At 40.7% G+C, this 22,141-nt stretch overlaps 1 protein-coding gene across 2 annotated transcripts in view; it reads right to left on the bottom strand.

The window, feature by feature from the left end:
• Window positions 1-2,875: 2,875 nt before the first annotated feature.
• The window catches only part of TAF6L (TATA-box binding protein associated factor 6 like), a gene marked incomplete in the record, with an annotated part of 985,055 nt that continues 965,789 nt past the window's right edge, over window positions 2,876-22,141 (bottom strand). For both annotated transcript variants that reach the window (XM_044057070.1, XM_044057071.1), the window contains 1 exon segment: window positions 2,876-3,686. In XM_044057070.1, the coding sequence (XP_043913005.1) occupies window positions 2,910-3,686 (777 nt within the window).

The following is a 22,141-nucleotide window of genomic DNA, read 5'->3' as shown; positions in this document are numbered from 1 at the left end:
CCTTAGTTTTGAAGATGGCGTTGGTCTAATATACAAATCTGTAGGCCTGAAAACACCCTCAGAAGCCGGTGCCTGCACAGCGGCTCCGGACCCATCCAAGGTAGAGACATCCGCAGGTTCCATAATTGAAGCATCTCGTGGCATACCGGACTCCGAATGACTCAGTAGAGGACTGTGAATCAGAATTAGTGGGTATCAGGGGCTGCGAAAGCGCCTCATTGAGTACAGGCGAACTGGCGACTGGCTTAGGAGAAGCTTCCTTGGCAGTTTTGGACCTCAACGGCCTGTCTTTTTCTTTGTGTTTTTTAGGTATTCCAGTAGTCGGATTGCTAACCGATGACATTTCCGGATAATTAAAGAGTGAGCCAAAATATATAGAAGCAAAAATGTACCGACATTTAATAGTGCGTTGATTAAATAAAGCACAGAACCGACAGCAAGGTACGTCATGGTCAGGGCCTAGGCAAGGAATACAGTACAAATGGAAATCCTTACGAGGTATTTGCTTCCCACAAGTAATGCAATTATTAACTTTTACTGACATCGGTAAGGAGCAAGAAAAAGTTTCCCCAATGGGGTACTTAGCGTTTTAGTTGAAGACTTCGGATCTGAAACTCGAAAACGAAAATTTCAGGAGTCGGACGACCGGCACTTGTGAACTGCTTCTGCTTCGGGCACCGCGCAGCAAGAAAGACTGATGTAATGGCATCGGCTGCATGTTTTATACCCCTGACAACCTGACGTCATGGAAGAAGGGACAGCAACTGATGCAGGACCCACGACTTTGTTAATCAGGCTGACTGAGGGCAACCTGCCAGCAGATTACCCAAACATGACTGCTACAGTGAAACACGAAGAACATCTCCAGCTTTACTCTGTAACATATCGCCTACTCCGAAGAGATCTCTGGCTAACATATACATATAAAGCTATGTTAAACCCAGAGCTGTTGGACATGCTACACCTAAAGAAATCCCAATCCCTCTGAGCTACTCGCTCTAGGGACCTAAACCTTGTCACCACAATAAACAGGACATGCTGGAGGGCTAGATTCCTGTCCAAGAGACTTCCTATACTCTAGAATAAGCTACCCATCTATGTCAAGCAAAGTTCCTCATTAGCACTCCAAGAAAAATCTTGATGAGTGGATGGCAAATAGGAAATACACTCCGGGGATCACTTCTGTGGCTCTGCTTGACAGGAGCACAGGAAATTAACTTTCTTGGGTGACGTAAGCCAGGGAACCTTGTTGGCTAGGCTTGCTTAGGCCCTTGGGCCGATAGCCTAGTACCTACCTATGAACTGATATGGTATGCGAGAGATGTTTTTACACAATGTCACTGGAGGCAAAGCCCTCATATAAAAGTACTCCTAATGTCAATAAGGTTGCCAAAGCCGTCCTAGATGAAGTGCACATAAATACCCTCAAGCAGCCATGAATGCACTCTTTCAAAACACCACCTCTGTAATGAAATAGATTTATTTCTATTTGTTGACTTTGAATGTCCAACTGGGGAAAAAAAAACAGAGGTAGGGAGAAGGTAGGTAACATTACATGTCAGCTGCTTATAAAAACTAGCCTGCAGTACACAATGACATCATAGCATTTATCTCATTTGACACCACAATATTTTCTGATCACTGTGTATGTAACTGAGGAACAGCCCAGTTGAGCAAAACAGTGGTTAAGATTAATTTAATGTTTTTAAAACAGAAATGAGAACCACTGTGCTTGTGGTGGATTTCAATGGAATATTAAATGTAGTACTGTATGCTAGAGTTTAGTAATGTGTATGAGGAAAGTGTGTCAATGTAACAGTGGGAGAGTTGTAACCTATTACGCAGCCAGATTTTTACTCAGGTTTCCACCCTGCTACCCACAGGGAGGCTGTCAATCTGTTATAGTAATGCATGAATCTGTTGTGATGCACTACATTTGCTTTCTCACTTAACAGAACTCTATACTAGACCCAATCGTGGTATAACAAAATGGTTAAGACAACGGTCAACTTTAACAAAAATATACAGAAAAAAATATTCTTGAAGGTAGCAAAACCCCCTACATCCTCCACTCTTCAACATCTTCAAATATTCCAAAACTGAGATCGCACTCTTGAGGGTAAGGAGAAATGTCCTTATCCCCCCAGTTCTGTGATCTCACTTACTTCAAATGCAAAGTTTTAAGAAAAAAATGACACTATGTTAAGGGTTCCCTATCAGCTGACCGAAGACGCAGGTTAGCGAATGCAACTTGGTCGAGCTGTAAATGCTGAAACGACAAAATATCAAAGTGGCATGTAAGCGAATTCTTTCCCTGGGAAAGAATTCACTTGGCCGCTTCGGTAGTTTGCTGTTTTCAGAACTGTAGTACAGTCTCGGAGTTGATATATTTAAGTAGGGGGGATGTGGGGGGTGAAGTCCCCCACTTAATATCATGTATTAAAGTGTTTTGTTTTTTTTTTTTTTGTTTTTTTTTGTTGGAACAACGATTTGGAAAAAAATCGCTGTTCTGACAGTTCGGATTTGTAAGCTTTCGCTTACATGGGGTCGATTAATCACCGTTCGCTAACATAAGCATTGGGTGATCTAATATAGACCCTATGTTAAAAATGACCATCTGTTCCTGCATTGAGATTACTCTGTATGATCACACCCATGTATCCCAGGTAAGTCAATTAAAAGCTCTGCTAGGTTCACCACTTTACTGCATGTAGTGGCAGAAAAAGAATTTGCTCTCCAACAGTACACGCTGAAGAGAAAAACTGCCAAACTGCCAAAAGAAATCTCAACAATCTAGCAGTGAAAAGAACTTGTATCAGACCAGGTTATACGATATGCAGATCAAATAAGAAGAAAAATAATCTGACTTCTTTAATTAAACTAGGTCTAAGTCCATTTTATTTATTATTTTATAAAGGAAGGTACAACGAATATTCGGAGCATGTCCATCTCTTGACAGGCTTGCTTATCCTCCCAATCATAGGTAGTTTTTGTGTATAGCGTGAAGCATGACTTGGTCCATGGTACTGTGGGAAACAAGTTTGAAACAAACGCCCTTTACATCTACGACCTGTCTGGCGCCCAGCAATAATAAAGTTGAAATGAGGGACACGGTGCACAAAGCGAGATTTCTGAAAGGCATCTCTCAATCCAGTGCGATGTCCCTGTCGGGTGGTAGATTTTGATCTCTGTAAACTAGCAGAACGCTGAAAGCCTGGTCTTCCTGGTGGTTGGTCTGCCTTAGGGCTCTCTTCACCTCGAGGACTTACAGTTGCGTTTGCTGTCAGTTGTGGCATCTTTCTAACAGGATCAACTGCTGCAAAAGAGGGAGGTTCCTTTTTTATTTCCATCACCTTGACATTCCCACATTCTTTGTCCCGAGGCTCACCACCAGACCCAGTACCAAAGCGGATAGCTAGACTATCACCAAAAAAGTCATACAGCTCCTGGTACATCTTTGGCAGAGGCACAGAAGGGCTCTCAGTTGAAATCCCTGACCCTGGTTGCAGTCCACTACTACCCATTTGAAGGAGATGGCTGGCAATTCCAAATCCAAATTCTGCATGGGGGTCTTGCAGAGGGCTCAGCCGTGGAGAACTCTCATGGGCATGTTTCACAGCAGAACAGCCAGGTCCACAAGAAGATTCTGACTGTGCCTTCATCTTCAAAAGCTTTTCCACTGCCACCTAAAAAAAAACACACGCATACAAATTATTTTCCTACCTGTGACTAACTGAATAAAATCAGCACCTGGAAATAGAAACGGTTCTGCTACATCCAGAACTTGTTATATATAATATAATATAGTAATATTTTAAAGGACCTAAACATGGGAAGATAAACATCAAAAGGTGAACATCAATGTAATAACACACAACAGATATGACAATCTAGGAAACCCAACCCATCCCTGAAAAAATTTTTTCATCTTTAGAAGCAGCCGAAAAACCTTTTGTGACACCATTAAGCACAAGGTCATCCATGTAAAATTGATATTTTAGCAAATATAACACAATAATTTTTAATCAGTACATTAAATTACTTACAATAAGCATATACTAATGAAGAGTCATGAAAACTCCAAGTTTAACACATTTATGAAAAATTATCAGATACCACCATTAAACAAAGAACTTATCAAAGTAGATGCACTCCAGGCCGTGGGGTTACAATATACTATAATACAAAAAAAAAAGCTGTCAAGCAGTCAATTAACAAATCTCTGAAGTATTACCACTTACAATTTCAAAAGTAGACCCCCATCACATACAGAGATGAAGACCTGACTATGGCCCAGACAACCCATGTTCAATTAGCAGCACTGGTACCTGAAGGGCCAGGTGGTGGTGGAGGATGAACATCTACCACCACACCTCAGTCATGGTTGGTGGAAGAAGACTGCCAGACATGTGGCAGGCAGTGGTGTCACCTTGAAGCAGCTGGGATATAAAGCCCTCCTGCAGAAGCTGTGTTGGCTCATGCTGCACCAGACAGGGACCCCCCCCCCCTGCTGAGCCAAGGACACAGAAGGCATTTGTGCGAGCACATACTCCTCCTCCTCCTTTCCCTAATGAAGCAGCTATATTGAAACTGCAAACATCCTAGGGGAGGAAAAGACAGGCTTCAAAAGCAGGAAAAACAGCAGGCCTGATCCATATTATTCCACTCTTGCCCAGGAACAAATGGGCCATATGGCTCTCACCTAGCCTGGCGATGCCCACTTCTTCTATCAGCTGAATAAATGGACCAACGTGTGTAGGTTATGCAAGCATTAGCTTGGACCTTATGGTGGCTAGAAGGAAAACTAGTAAGTGGAAAGTGCTTCTACCATTTTTCATGTGGGGTGTGTGCTGTGTTCCAGCTAGTTACATGCAACAGCCACAAATCACTATTTAAAGGTACCTCTAAAACTGACATCCAGAAGTAGTTAAATTGTCCATTTATTGTTTTAACTACTAATTTACTGTATGCAAAACAATAATCAACTGAATATATGCACACTCAGTTGTAAACAAACGAATGTCTGTGGGCTTTAGGAGCCCGAGTTATGGCTGAAAAGGGTCAACATACCAACTACATTTGATATGTCAAAAGTGATGTATAATGTTTGCAGCTACAGTTGTGTCGGTATGGTTTGGAATGTATATTTTAAAAGCAAGCTGAAAACCTACCTTAAATCCCATTGGTTATGTCCCTGTGTGAATCCATACTAACTACACATTCTTTTTTCACAAAGACACCTGTCTCATTAACTGTATATACTAATTGCCTATTGAAAACCATAAAGATAACGGACCTCATATATTATTAAAATGTCTTCATCAATACCCCTAAAATGTCTTCAACATTACCTACCTATAACTAACAAATGTTATAAGTCATATGATTCTGTAAGCAGACATGCTTTGAAGTGAAAATATTTGCTTATATATTTAATGTACCCACATCTGTAAAATCTATCATGTATAAAATTGCTTAATTTTGTATTGTACCTGTATCTGTTAAATATTATTTTTATATAAATTTTACTGTGTTTTCGAGGAGCTTTTCTCCCCGGGCCTCTGCTGAAAATGGACATATATCCAGCTGGACTAGCCCGGTCAACAAATGTAAAATAAATAAAAAATATATATATATATATATATATATATATATATATATATATATATATATAATGTTTCCAATTGAGGTTGTGTCTCTATGGTTTACTGTCATTTATATAAATGTAATATGGCCTATGTCATACATGATATCTTTCTTGTCTTAAATAATTATACCAATCGCATTTAATGTGCATTTCGCAGGAAACTATTATGGGGTGATGTTATACCTGTCCATCTTGTGGTGCCTGAATACTACTTGGGTACGCTTCTGTGTATAAACTTGCCATTTTCATTGCAATATATTAATGCATGCTTGGAGAAGCAGACTTGTCCTGCTGCTTTTCACATGGCTAATGGGACATATGTATGGCTCTGTGACTTGTCTGTTCTTTTGACATTCTAACTTACATTTATTATAGTTCTCTGATTTGCCTGAGCAGAAAAAAATTACAATAATCATGTGATCAACTACAGCAGACAGGAAAGGTTTGTGGCCAGCCATGCTGGCATGAATAAATTCAGTCTAAGGCAAGGACAGATTCACTTATGGCAAACTTCCCACTGTGCTCAATACAGGCCAGGATAAAAGATGCTCACAACACAGATATGATCCACAGCCTGCCCTTGCTGAGGAGCACAAGGGTAATAATACTGGGAGTGCCTGGAAGGAAGTCCTGGTCTCTCATCAGTATGCAGCCCGAACGTCTGCCTGACATGACTTAGCTGTATCTGCAGCAAATGTTAGATACTACAATGGAGACAGCAGTGGGCAAATGGATGGCCAAAATCAGAGTCCTCCTTAAGCACAGAGCAGATCTGCTTACCTGGCTGGCCCATGTCCTACTAATAGGCCAAGGAAGGCTATAAATCCATACCACTGTCCATCCTGAGCCAAAACATGGTGACAGATCACTGCAATGTCCCTCTGGGTTGGGGCAGCAGATGGCACATTATTTTTACTTCACCCTATACTCAGCCATGTTTGCCCCTTTCCTCTTGTTTCATTCCGTGCATTTCTGTGTGGTTTTCCAATCCTTAATCCAATAAGCATTTGTCTAACCTCTGTCTCTGTCCAGCCATTGTCTCCATCCTCAGGTGTACACATCCACCCCACTTGTCTGCACTACTCCGTTTTTGTCTGCCCCTGCACATTGTCTGCCCGCTTTCATCTTCCATTTCTTCCCTCCTCTTTATATAAAGTAAAAAAAAAAAAAAAAAAGGACCCTAACCTCACAAAAAATAAGCTGCCTGCTTACACCATTCATGCACACCTGCATTCACTCATTTTCCTTTTTTTCACTCTCCTATACACTCCCGTCCTTCCTTCCCTTTTATGCATCTGATAGTTGCAAATACTGTAAGGCTACATAGATTTCTGTGGAGATTTCTGTCATTTTGCCATGGACATGCACAGCCTAGCTAATACACTGCTTTGTTTATGAGATATATTGCTCTGAGTTCACATGTTCAGTTCTCACAAGACTGCATGATGTGGAGTGTGACCTTTTAACTGACTGCATGTTGCACATCTGTGTATTAGTTGCCCTGCACAGATGTGCCTACTTGCACAATTGCTTATTTGCTCATGTAAGTACTATGCAGGGCAGCTATGCATGTATAAGGGGTCTATATCAAAATCTCGAATGTTTACTTACCCAAACACCTAAACGCTGACACATATTCCGCGAAACGCAAATACACCGAATGCCCTAAACTGCGAAATTCAAAAACTCGAAATGCCACAGTTGTCCAATCCCTATGTCCGCTACATACTACCTACCCAGTATAGTTAAATTTATTTACATCAAACCCCTCCCTCTTTCCTTCCTACCCAATCACAACTTCCAGGCCACTGACTCCATCTTCCTGCTCAACAACCCACCTCACCCTTTACTTACTCTGATTCCTCACTTTACTGTTTCCTATACAGCAGCTTCACTAATTATACAGTCCATAACCTCTCACTTACTAATAAATTAACTTAATTTAATCTTTAATCCAAACTCAATTTACTTTTATTAAGAATGACTACTCTACTTCCACTGACTTTCCTCATCTCCTCTATAAGCATTCCTCTCCTAATAACTGTCTTCAATGTCACCTCCTACTCCTCTTACAAACTACCCCCTCCTTTCCCCCAACTCTTCTACTCTCCCCCATCCTCACCCCATCACGTCTCACTTTCCCAACATATCATCCTCTCTAGTTCAACCTAACCCACTTCACTATTTTAAACAAACTCCTACCCTCTTCAATAAAGCTTCATATACCCAAAGTGAAATTGTTCTTCCCACGAACTAAGTTGCACACCAAAAGTCCTGCTCCTTCCTCTAATTGGCATGCCCTAGCAGGAGACATTCACCCCAACCCCGGACCCAAGACTAGTACCACTCTCGCTTCCTCTACCTCTCCAAATAGTACCAACCACAAATACCTCAAGCTAATTACCATTAACACCCAGAGTGTAAAAAACAAAATAGCACTCTTCCATGCTTGGCTAAATCAAACTCTACCAGATACAGTAGCAGTCTCAGAGACATGGCTAAAACCCGACATTACTGACTCCGAGATTCTACCTCCTGGCTTTCAAGTACTCAGATGTGACCGCCAAAACAAAAAAGGAGGAGGAGTAGCCTTAATTTATAATTGCCTATTGAACCTCTGTCCTTGCCAGAACCCTATTCCACAGTTCGACAATGCTGAACTAGTCATAGGAATTCTCAACATGAATAATTATAAAAGTATTTGTGTCATGGCCATCTACATCCCCCCTGGAAATAATACCACCACTCTCGAAAACATTCTTTTATGGGCCTCAACTAACATTAAACTTGAGACATACATATTAGGTGACGTGAACATTGACTAGAATAGAACCAATAACAACAATCCCTCCCTACCTATTAATCTTTTTAATTTCACTCAGCTAACAAACGGCATTACCAGAACCAATAGAAACAACCCCCAGGGTCCACTCTGGACTGGATCTTAGTCTCCCACCCTAATAAGATCTCTCACTCTGGTATATTACCAGACACCATGAGTGACCATCTCCCAGCCTTCATTCACCGAGCTACCCACTCCGCCCCTCACCAACACCAATATACCCACACTCGTCATCTTACAAACTTCAATCCTTCTATATTGTCTGAAACACTTTAACAAATTGGGCCAACCTAAAAACTCTTCCACTCGATAAGGCCTTAGACTTCTTCAACACAACCTTCCTAGGCATCCTAAACACCCAAGCACCACCTAGAACAAAACGAATAAAACCCAATTCCGCCCCATGGCTAACAAAAGACACCAAAGCACTTATGCTACAAAGAGACAAGATCTGGAAATTTTACAACAAAAATAAACACCCTGCTACCCTTCTTAAATATAAGCAACTCCGCAATCTAACCAAAAAGCTTTTTACAAAAAATAAAAAATTTTATTACACTAAACTACAGTCCACCCACTCCAAAAATCCCAAACAATTCTGGAACTCCATCAACTCTCTTTTGCACCCAGGTACCAAAACCAATCCCTGTCCTGACAACAATAAAACTGACACAGAAATTGCCACCCTTTTTAACTCCTTTACCAACTCTATAGCTGAACTTACTAAGACCTTCCCCAACCACATCTCCTCCCCTCTGCTCAATCCCACCTCCCCTTCCACTCCTCAACCCTCCACTCCCAATCCTCCCCCCACTTTTTCTCTAAAACCCATCTCAACCTCCTACATCAAAACGCTCCTCTCCAGACTTAAACCTTGCTCTAATGCCCCCGACAATATTCCCTCACTCTTTCTAAAGCTTGTTGCAGATGGTATCGCCATCCTCATCAGCATTCTCATCAATAGATCCATACAGGAATCTTATGTCCCCAAATTGTGGTGTGCTGCCTTTATCCTGCCCCTCCACAAAGGAGGCAAATATAATAGCATCTCTAACTTCCGACCAATAGCCATTCTTTCCCCAATCTCAAAAATCCTTGAAAAATGTATCCACCTGCAACTCATGCCCTTCCTCATCAATAATCAACTCCTCACCCCTACCCAACATGGCTTCCGTCCCGGCCATAGTACAATAACTGCTCTCCTCTCTTTTTTAGACATAGTAAGCCATGTTTGTGACTCTGGAGAAATTGTTTCCACTGTCCTTCTAGATCTATCAAAGGCATTTGACACCACCTCCCATACCCACCTTCTGAATCAACTTTCCAACCTCAATCTCTCTCAAAACTCCCTTACCTGGTTCCATAGTTATCTCTCTGACAGATCCCAGGCTGTGAAATGGCAAACTGGTACCTCAACCTTCCTACCTATCCCAACCGGGGTTCCCCAGGGGTCCATAAGTGGACCAATGCTCTTTAATGTATTTATCAATGATTTTCACGCTGCGATCCCAAACCCCAAAATAGTGCAATACGCGGACAACTCCACTTTAGTCTGCTCTGCTCCCAGCCTTCCTGAGCTTCAGGCAAAAACCCAACTGGCCTTTACAACTACTGAGAACTGGATGCTTCAAAACCATCTATCCCTTAATGTCAATAAATCCAAAATCCTTCTTTTTCCTCCCTCAAAAACCCTCCCACTTGACAAGCAATCCTTCAATATCATCAGGCATGCCAACTCCACTACAGAAGACGCCCCCTTTGCTAAACTTCTTGGGGTTACCATTGATGAACACCTGAAATTCTATACAATTGTCCAACTAAATATTAAAAAAACTCATAAGAAGCTTGGTATGCTATACAGAAACGCTCACTTTCTCTCTCTGTCTACAAGGCAAACTCTCGCCTCTACCTACTTACTACCGTCACTATTGTACGTTGCCCCGCTTCTAACCAATCTTTCTACTACCATCTCCTCAAAACTAGAAATCTGTTACAACAAAATCGCTAAATTCGCTACTAAATCTAAACACTCCACCCACCATTGCACCTCTCTCCACATGCTAAATTGTCTAGAGCTTCCTAAACACCTTGACTACCTTCAACTTACGACAGCCCACAAAATAATCTTTAAACCTACCACTTGCCCTGCTCTCACTAATATCTTACCATTCTACACTCCGCTCAGACGCCTAAGGTCTGCCCAACAAAATCTACTTTCTGTATATAAACCAAAATGTCCCCTTGGCCAGATTCTCCTATCCCACTCATTAGCCAAAAAATGGAACACTCTTCCACTCCTGCTAAGAATCACTACAAACTTTGAACACTTCAAATCCCAGTTCCATCCCCACCTCTCCCAAATCTAGAAATGTAATTGCACTCTTCCTACCTAATTCCTTCTACTGTCACTCTTACATGTTCTTCCTCATGTACCTCTACTATTGCTGCTTTTTCCACAGCTGCCCCGCTCTGCATCTAACGTACAAGTCTAAAACCTTGAATGATTATCATGTAAATACTGTATATAGCTTTCTAGCACTACTCTCTGCAAATGGCTCACCATGCTAATGGCTCTCTATGTATGTATGCTATGAACTGTGCTGAAGTTTTTTCCTTTTCTTCTTCTCCTTTGCAACCCTTCAATTGTGTTGCACCTTATTATATACGAAACATTTGTTTTCAAAATGTACAATTCTATGTATAATTTTATAAATGTAAAATTCTATGCTTGTTTTAATTGGATGTAATACGGAGCTTTCAGATTAACTCACTTTCCTTTCAGTACTGCTATGATTCTGCAGAACCTTCACCACTTATCTATTAACTACTTCATTCTTAACAAACAAGGTTTTTAAATTATTATTTTTCCAAACAATGTTATTCAGAAGGTTTTTTGTTATACTACACCTATGTAAAAATGTTAAATATCTTCCAATATAATTGTATGGGAATGTACTGCTGTTTCTGTTTATATTTTATATGTGGAGCTTTTCTCCCCGGGCCTCTGCTGAAAATGGACCTGCATCCAGTCGGACTTTCCTGGTTATCAAATGTAAAATAAAATAAATAAAAATAAATTTTCTCCCTGGTCCTCCACTGAAAACGGGCCCCTTGGGCCCAGTGGACCTCCTCGGTTATCAAACTGGAAATAAATAAATAATAAATAAATGCACAAACAAACTAAATACACCACATACATACACTAACCAAAACCCTACTTCTAACCCTACACTAAATCTTTCATATACCACCAAGTATGCACTTAACTTAACCCGCACCCTAATCCTAAGGTCCGTAACTATCGCACACTTACCTTAAAAAGCTATACCCAAACAAACTAAATAATCCACACACACACACTTAATAAAACCCTACACTAAATCTAACATACATTACCATCTCTGCACTTACCTTAACCCGCACCCTAACCCTAAGGTCCACAACTGTCACACACTTACCTTATGGAGCTATACCGCAAATGGGCTAACCATGATGAATCGACGTTTCGGATTTCACGCTTCAGAACGATCGATGTTTTCGCGGTTCGATGAAGACGTGTCGGCGTTTAGGTGTTCGGGTATGTAAATGTTCGACTTTTTAATACAGACCCATGTATAAGCACTCTTTCTCACTTTAGATATTTAATGACTCCCTACATCACTGCACAGTGCCTTCTACTTGCAGAAGCCTTGCACAGAACTGCAGTACACCTTATGCAATCGGGCCATCACATCAGCTGGTTAAAACTACTCAGTCAGAAATCTCTTCTGGGTGGATGGTCATTGCCAAGAGAGCTACCATCCCTCCTGTGACATTTGTTGCCTTGCTCCTCTTTAGATCTTGTATTAAAACAACCTCTGTATCATTTTCAGAGTTGCATATGATTTTTTTTAAAGTACACTAACTGCACTGCACAGAATGATCCCATGAGTATGCAGTAGCAGCAGTCATCACTAGTTTGCTTTGTTATAACAGAGATAACAAGCACGAGATAATGTTCTTAGGCAATGTTCTACTGGTGAATCGAATATCTCAGACATTAGTTGACAACAGATATTCTTCTTTATCCGCTGTTGTTTTATGCATGCCTTTCAAGTCCTCGTCTTCTTCATAAAGGCATGTTACAAGCTGGCCAATATCATAGGTTCATAGGTTGGTACTAGGCTATCGGCCCTAAGGACCTATACAAGCCTGGCCATAACAATTCCCTGGCTATTTCTTCCCACAATATTTACTTCCCTGGACCCCTGTCTAGCAGGGCGACTGACAGGAATCTCCCATCCAATTGTCAAGGTTCCTTCTGAAGAGGGCCAAAGAGGCGCTCTGCTTGACATGTATGGGCAGTCTATTCCAGAGTCTGAGGAGTGTCTGGGTCAGAAACCTATCCCTCCAGCATGTTTTGTTTATTTTGATGACAAGGTTTAGATCCCTGGAGCGTGTGGCTCTGAGGGATTGGGATTTCTTTAACTGTAGCATGTCCAACAGCTCTGGGTTTGACATGGCCTTGTATGTTAAGCAGAGATCGCCTCTGAGTAGACGATAATGGACAGAGTACAGCTGGAGTTTTTTTAGACGGTCAGCATAGGGCGTCTGACTCTGTATTACTATTACTGTCGTTCACTTCGTGTTTATATTTCTTCCCTTATTTCTTCTGAAGAGAAGTTATTAAGGACTTGTTTTATACTTAGTCTCTCATTTGAAAAAATAATTGCTTTGCCTTGATCCACAGCATCAAAACCCCTTACTGGCTCAACTGGCACACTTGCTTCAGCAACTGTGTAATGATATGTGACCATGCATCAGTTAAGAAAGAAGTTTTCTACATATTAAATGTGTCACTACAAAGTGGTCCAACAGCATACTCTTCTCTACATTTGCATTATGCAAGTTTGATACAGTATCCAACATTTCTAAAGCTTGATTTGTTGCAAAATGATCATTACAGAAGTTGCTGTTTATGCAGCTTACTGTATTAATCTCAGGTAAAAAAAAAAATCAAATAAATACATCCCAATACATTGCTTATGCTTAAAGCCCTCCATTTCCTCTATAAATTAAACTACCTGCATTATGGTGCTAACAGAAATTTTCAATCTCTTTATTACACATCAATATTTTGTCTGGCATGTTACTACCTGCAGCTGTGCACTACCCATTTTTTTTTCATTTTTGCTTCCCTGCGACCTTGAACTTGGACAGAGTGAAGACATGGGACAGTGAAGGACAGACTACATCACTTCAAGGGATTGTAGAAGCTTTTAAGAAAATTAGATTCTGTCTGCTCAACTGTGGAGATGAATTTTTTGCACTCTGGTTTCTGGATGAGGTGCCACTTGCAAGGAGTCTGCATATTCTTCCAGAGTCCGAATGGGCTTTGCTAGATGCTAAGGTTTCCCTCCAAATCCCAAAGATATGCACTTGGGACTTCAGGCAATAATTCTTCTAATAATTAAGAGTCTGGTAAATAGGAGCTTGGCTCAGAATTTCAGAAACATGCTAAACATGCATTAGTTAACATGAGTATGGAGTGTACAGGACTGGCAAAAGGAAGATAATTCTATATTTTTCCTCTACAGTTGTGTATTAATTGTGGCATATTTGCATTAATAACACAACTATCCCAGCATCTGACAGTAGGTTAGAGATGAAGTGAGGGTGGGGTAAAAGCTACACAGGATCTGCGACTTGAGGACACATGAAATGGAGACATTAACACTTCCGTACAGCAATGTCTTTGAAAGCTCTGCATGTGAATTTAAACAATTTTACTAATAAATTGCTTACACATTGTGATAACCAAGAGTCTAGCTTAATTCTAAGAAGGTGCTGTAAACATACAGTCTGATATGAACATGAAGTGAACAACAGTAATAATGCAGAGAATCATGAATGGAGAAAAGCAACAGTCATCCCTCTGCACAAAGTGGACCATCTACAGACCCTGGAAACTACAGACCCATAAGTCTCACTAGTCTTATATGTAAAGCCATGGAGATGATCAATAGAGATATAGCAAACCTCCAGACACTGGACCCAACCCAGTTTGGCTTTGTCAAGGGCAAATCATGCCTACTCAACCTGGTGGACTTCTTAGAGAAGGTCACCAAAACAATGGATGAGGGCCATAGGCGCCGGAAGCTGTTGAAGACTGTGTGGGGGGGGGAGGGGGGGAGAGGGGCACTTAGTGATCTAAAAAGGGCAATTTTTTTAAAAACTATTTACTACCACAACATAGGTTCACTTAGAGGACATTTTAAGCTTAACCAATTTCATTTTGGTGCTTGAATTAACATTTCCTGATTGGTCTTCCCTATCCCATGGCTGACAATTGTACATTAGCCCTAATGAGAATAACTGTGATCATACCATAGATAATTTGAGGGGACCCATGTAAGCGATGCAGCATTTAGGAACTGCCTCTATCCATTAGTGGCATGAGGGACAATCCTGGGGTACATTTTCTATTACCCATCCTTAGATCCAAGTTGTATTTGAATATGGACAGGGATGAGCTTTGTTTTACTTGAATGGATAGTCTGCAACACCCCTGCCGCTCCAGCAGCAGCCCCCTCTCCAGCCACTCCAGTGTTCCATTACTTGGCTATTTCTCCTCAGTTACCATAAACACTGTTCAAACCTGTCAGCCTGCATACTGTTTTCTTATTTACTTCTACAGTGATTAGAGAAACTGAAATAAACTAGCACAAACACTGAGCCATTTGCTAGACAAACAATACAGTCTTGCAATGAAAACAGACTTAGCATGAGCAGCACACTTCTGTGCCCTTGAAACTCCAATTTATTGAAAGTGCATGAAAACTCACATCCATTTTGCATCTGACCAGTGGGGAACTAAGCTTACCTCTGGGCTGTTTTCAAACAGTAGGCTCCTTACACATTTTTAGGGCCATGCATACATGTATGTGCTCTATGATTCAGCTTCCTGATTGTATTAAATTATATTCCTTGTATAATAGAGCACTACTTGTTAGAATGTGTTTTAAATTTGTAGTTTTAAATAGTTTTCTAGTAAGCAATGAAACAAAATGTATGAACGATAATGACAAAACTACCAGAAATTTTCAACCATAAAAGGCCACCCAAACTTCTGTCATTACAATCCACCAGTATCAGCAAATATGCAAAATCTCTGAGTAAAGTTATCTAAATAATTCCACATTAAAGTGATCTGTAACTAAAGAAGAGGTTGCTGCTAGCAAACAACTTTATATTTCATTGTTTCATCAACAAATAAAATGCCTGTTCCCCTTGAAGAATAAATTGCCTATGTTACATTAAAAAGTGGTAAGCTAGTAATATTGAACTAGGGAATGGATGGCAAACTGATAACAGGTTACTAGGTAACTCCAGAAGAGGACATTCACAGGACTGCAGCATCCACTCCCTTTAAAGTACAACACAGTACAGTATCAGTGATCCATCTACATACTGTGGGAGTAGAACCCACAGCCTTCTGCATCAAAAGCAAGCATAAAACCTGTTGTGCTACTAACAATGCAAACAGACTTGGCATAAGTAGAACTAAACTTCTCTTCCCCTGAAGCTCTCACCTCCTTGTAAAATCCTCACTCAACTCCTTGAATCACAAGTGGTGGTATGGGTAGAGAATTCAGACCGTTATTTATTGTACCTAAAGTACAGGTTTTGAGCTCTGAGCAACTCTAACCACTAGGTATACCTAACTGGGACACACACACATAGACACAGACAGACACACACACAGACACACACTATTAAATACTTACTGTGCCTACTAAATAACAAGTTAACAATCTGTACTACCTAAACAAAGTTGTTCACATGTGCTCCTGGATGCCTAGGCAGTCTAATCTGCTTTTCTCTTCCTCCTTAACTCATATCAGCACCTCTCAGTTCTGGAATGCCATATATCTAATAGCCTACACTCATTCAACACCATTTCCTGAAAAAAAATCAAGTTAAAAATATAATGCTAGCAAATATAGCTATCTTAAAGCTTGTAACCTCAGAATGATATTTGTCTTTACACTTTCACAAAGTGTCATTTCTTGAAAACTGCACACCCTAATCACTTATCATAACACATGTATTGGCCAGACATGAACTTTCACTTTTCTCTGACTGCTTGTTTATTGAGATATTTACAGAAATATGAAAAATATGCTTAATTAGCTATATAAGTAATACTAAATAAAATATCTCTAAAGATGCACAATTTACAGTGCAAATATGAATGATCATCAGCGCAATTTACTTACTGTTTCACTTGATGCCATGCGATGATTTGTAAATTACTTGCTTTTGGAAATACTGACTACAGGTACGAATATTACATAGATTCATAATTACTGACAAGCAAACAGCAAAATATCCAGTATATTGTACTGTAAATGAACACTGGCAATACATTTTTCTACCTTCCACAACTGGGTTTCATACCATGGTCTCAATAAATTGTAGTTCTCCCAGACCAGTTTTTAAAATAGGAATGTAAATGTCAAACTATGAACAAGTGACAAAATGATAATTTCTACTGTAGACTATTCAAGATTTAACAATAACAGCATAAGTTTATGTATACCCTTCTGTTTCTTTTGCTGCCTAACATTAATTGGCAAGTCAACTGCTTAAGGAATCCTGAAAAGTGTTTGCATGCTGTTGAGAGCTATGGGTGTTAATTGGAAGGAAGAAAAAAAAAAAAAAAAAAAAAAAAAAAAAAAAAAAAAAAAACACTTTGTCAGTTCTAAATTGCCTTTCTGCAGAGAGAAAGAGAGAGACAGAGAGACACAGAGAAAAACAAAAACATGTAATATCTTTGAAATCACCACAAAAGTAGCTGGGAGAACAACAAAAGCAGCACTTGCAGCACATAAACACAACAAATGTAAACCCAGCATTAATAGCTAATCAAGATTACCAGCTTTTTTTAAGAAAAAAAAAAAGATTACCAGCTTTTGATTCAGCTGCAATAGGTATGATTGTGATAGAACCGGTAGTGTCAAATTGGCAAATTATTCATAAGCTCAGACAGTAGGGCTAATATATTACCTAGCTGCAGCTGTATTTAATGGAATTAGACAGCCCACCAATACAAATGCAATCTTCAGACAAGAAATATAGTTCCAAACTATCGGTGTCACATCTCTTTCCGCCACATGCACTTAGTATCTCTACCCCTCTGCACTTACGAGATATCTGAAGACTTTTTGTCTGTTGCCGGTCTTCTTCACCTTTCAATCAAAATAAAGGTCATTCACTTTTCTTTACTGAGACAGTCCCTGCCTTTCCAGGCAGCAAATAGTAATTAAAAAAAAGAACACCTGGATGGGACTTATTACTTTTTTTCCATGCAAACAAAAGAAGTCTTGAGTACTGGTCCGATATGTGAGTCAGCTTTAACATTAGCACTTATCCAACGTGTGGATATCAGATGATTGAGAAGAACTTCAACACTTTATTATTTTTTACTGTATTACATTTGCTACACACCCAGCTCATGTACGCTATAGTGTACATAGCGTATGCTTGGCAGCGTCAATGCCCTGCAGCAGCATGTGTCTGAAACACAATCCCCGCAACAGTATATATCCTTACCTGAAAGCTGTGCCTGACCAGAAACACAATCCCTGAAGCAGCGCAGCAGAATATATCCAAAACATCTTGCCTGAAACATGCTTTTGATAGACAATGGAATTTGGTGCCCAAGGTAAGCAGGCAATGGAATTTTGCACCCAAGTTGTGTTTGGCATAAGTACGTAATATGCACGCATGGCTTCCGGTCCTTTTTTCTCTGCCCACGGGGCCTAGACAAAATTGCAGGGGACTAGACAAGACAAAAAGTGTGTGTGTGTGGGGGGGTGCTCCCTCCCCCTCGCTCAATGGTTCTGGTGCCCTTAAGGACAAAATCGTTCACACTGCTTACTTTGACCTGGCCAAGGCATTTGACACAATACTCCACTCGGGTATTGTTGACAAACTCAAGAGGTTAGGTAGAAACCTGTATATCACCCAGTGGATACCCAACTGGCTCACAGCCATGACCGATGACATTACAACTGGGAAGTCCACCTCTACAAAGAGGAGAGTCCCTCAGGGAACAGTCCTTGAACCGCTCCTTTTCGGCATTTACTTCTCAGAAGTCAAAGCCAATGTTAATTGTCTCTGGCTGACTAAATTTGCAGATGATTGCAAATTAGGAGCTGTCTTTGAATCTCACACTGACACAAATGTTCTCCAGGACGGGCTGGCACAGACAAACAACTGGTGTCAGAGCCATGGACTAAAACTAAATGCCAAGAAATACATAACGGTACCCTTTGGGAAGTCATCCATCCCTGGCAACTATCATATTGACAACACACCCCTTAGAGTTGACCCAGTAGTCAGGGACGTAGGGACACACACAGATAGTAAAATCTAGCCTTTGACCATCACATGTCTACAGTGGTGAGAAAATCATGCTGTGTGGCGCAACTTATAAACAAAAGTATGGCATCCAAGTCCAAGGAAGTCATTGCTCCACTGTATCCGGCATTCATCAGACCTAACATGGAGTACAATGCCCCCTTTGATATGTACCTAATCAGGCATATCCAACAACTGGAACGTCCACAGAGACTCCTCACTAAAAAAATAGTAAGTAAAATGTCCTATGCAGACTGCTTCAAGGCCCTATCCCTGTATTCTGTCTCCTACAGGGTGCTGAGGGGAGATCTATGCCTGGCATTCAGGGCATTGTCAGACCACACATTAATGGACTGCCTGCATATCCACAAAAGAAAAAGCACCAGAATTATCTGTTCTAAAGACTTAAACCTTGTCTGTGACATAAAGAGGACCTACTGGAGAGACAGGTGTGCATCCCAGAGACTACCCTGTCTATGGAACAGTCTCCCCATCCATGTGAAGCATAGTTCCTCTCTAACCCAATTCAAGTGCAACTTAGACATTTGGATGGGAAACCGGAAATTCATCCTTGGTTTGGCACCTATGTCGCTAATGGACATAGGTAACCTATAAATGGTTCATCTCTCAGGCCCATGCTTACTCTTATCAAGGGTATCAGAACTGGTCAGAGATTTGTGATGCATGGCTAGGCTTAAAAAGGCCCTTGTGATCATTAGCCTAGTAAACACCTATGAATCTATGAATATACTTCTCTTCCGGGAATGTAAGAAATATGGAATATTTTTCATATTTGCATTAATATTTCATTGATAGGGTAGGAATGATACAAGTGTCAGGCATCAAGACACAGCTGAAGGAGGTGAAAGAAAGATGCACCGAATCTGTGATTTTGGTCATGGGAAATTAAATTATACTGGTTTACAACACTCTATGAAAAACTGCCTATTTTTAATATCTAGGGTTGTAACTCATATAATGCCTATGTTGATCATGACTCACATTTGCAGAAAACAACATGTGTAAGAAAGCTCTGAACATTACACAAACACAGCTAAAATATATGTTGTTCATAAATATGCATTATGAAATGAGGTACACTATTATTTAAGTACAGAGAACCTTGCATAAATTTGACAACATTGCAGGGTAACACTTGAAAGCTTATATTACTGTGTATTAATTTATTATTATGACTTCTTTATTTTCATTTCATTACCAGTAAAGTCTCAGTTTACCATAGATACATGACATCTGTCTAGTACAGAGATGTATGTTTTTCATATATATATATATATATATATATATATATATATATATATAATGTGGCATTTTCATATTTTCCTCAATATCTACGTAAATATGCAAATATTCTGAGAGATACCTTCAGAGGAGGATACTAAACTAATGGTCATAGGGCCTTTACAAGCCTAGCTGTGTAAAAACCCACGTACCTTAATTGACCATAGTTAGATGGTCACTGTTAGCAGAGCAAGTCTATGATCAGCACCAACTATCTCTGTCCATGGGGTGAATTTAGCATTACTCATCTAACTGTCAAGGATGCTCTTAAATAGGGTAGAGTATCTCTGCATCATGTGAAGTGGGAGCTTATTCCAGAGGAGTGGCAATCTCTAGGAGACATATCGGTCTCTCCAAAATGTTCTGTTAATGCCACAGGTTAGGTTGAGATCCCTGGAGCAAGCGACTCCTGTCCCATTTGATTTGCGGATGTGCAGCATTTCTATTAGGGCAGAGTCACAGACTGCTCTGTAGGCCAGGCACAGGTCGCCTCTCAACAGCCTGTACAACACAAGGTACAGTGACAAGGCTTTCAGTCTTTTCATGCAAGTCATGTTTTGGAGGCCCTGGATTCTCTTGGTTAGAAACCTCTGTGGTCTCTCCAGTTGCTGCAGGTGTCTGGTGAGATGCATACAGAAGGGCGCACTGTATTCAGTTAGTGACCTGATTAAGGGTTGAGTACAGCGGAGTTATAACCTCCTGAGTCTTGGATAAAATGTCCTTATTTATGAGATGCACAATGTAGAAGGCTTTCCTTACCAATATGGACACATGGTGATTGAAGTTTAGATTGCTATCAACCTGTGTTCCCAAGACTTGTACCACTGGGTTTGAACTTAGAGAGGTGCTATCTATATCATAATTAGCAGGGGCTACTTCTTTGCCAAAGGGGATAATGAGGCATTTTGTGCTTAGTTTTAGTCTGTGACTCTGGCACCAATCATGTGTCTGTGTCAGCACCTTCTGTAATACGTTTACATCGTTGGGGGACTCAACAATTACATCCAGTTTGCAGTCACCTGTAAACTTGGTAAGCCACAGGCCATCTACTTTTGCCTGGACCTCAGAGAAATAGATTCCAAACAGTACAGGGCCTAGCACGGATCCTTATGGTACCCCACTGGAATCTGATCTACTGCTGGATGGACTCCTCAACTTTGACAGTGTGCATTCCGTTGGTGAGCCATCTGGCTACCCATCTAGTGCCATATGGGTTATTCCCCAGCTGGGAGAGCTTCTCAATGATCCCAGAGTAAGGGATTGTGTCAAAAGCCTTGGCTAAACCAAGATGGGGGGTATGCACTACTTTGCCCTCATCCAGGGATTTGTTGACATTCTCAAAGAGGTCCACCAGGTTTAATAAGCAATATCTACCCTTGACGAAACCAAACTGGGTCAGATCAAGAGTTTGAAGGTAGCCTGCACCCTTGTTGATAAAGTCTGTTATGATTCTTTCCATGGCCTTGCAGATAAGGCTGGTTAGGCTTATGGGTTGATAGTTTCCTGTGTTGGTTGATGCGCTCCCTTTGTGCAAGGGGATTACTGTTGGTGTTCTCTACTCTGCTGGAACAAAGCCAGTGCTCAGGCTATGGTTCAAGAGAGTGCCAAGGGGTTCCACTAGGTCTTGTTTTAGATTGTTTAGCAAAGCAACCTGGGATGTTATCTGGTCCCATAGAGGCTGTGGTTTTGGCCTTGGAGAGTGCTTGAATGACCTGTTCTTTGAGATACTCAGCACAGGACTGGTGTCAGGAATGTTTTGGGGTACGGCTGGAGGAGATGGGGGGGTGAAGTTATTGCCAAATCTGTCAGCTAGCAGATTGGCAATTTCCTCAGGTTAGGAAAATGATGCAGAAAACAAGAGTTTTGGCACAGGCACTCCACAGATATTTATTAAGTGCTTTCATCTAAAATAAATGTCAGACTTCTTCAGAATAAAATTACAAAGA

This window comes from Protopterus annectens, chromosome 15.part0 (genome assembly GCF_019279795.1).
Source record: "Protopterus annectens isolate FY-2018-M chromosome 15.part0, PAN1.0, whole genome shotgun sequence".
Lineage (NCBI taxonomy): Eukaryota > Metazoa > Chordata > Ceratodontiformes > Protopteridae > Protopterus > Protopterus annectens.
This window is presented reverse-complemented; position numbering and strand designations above follow the sequence as displayed.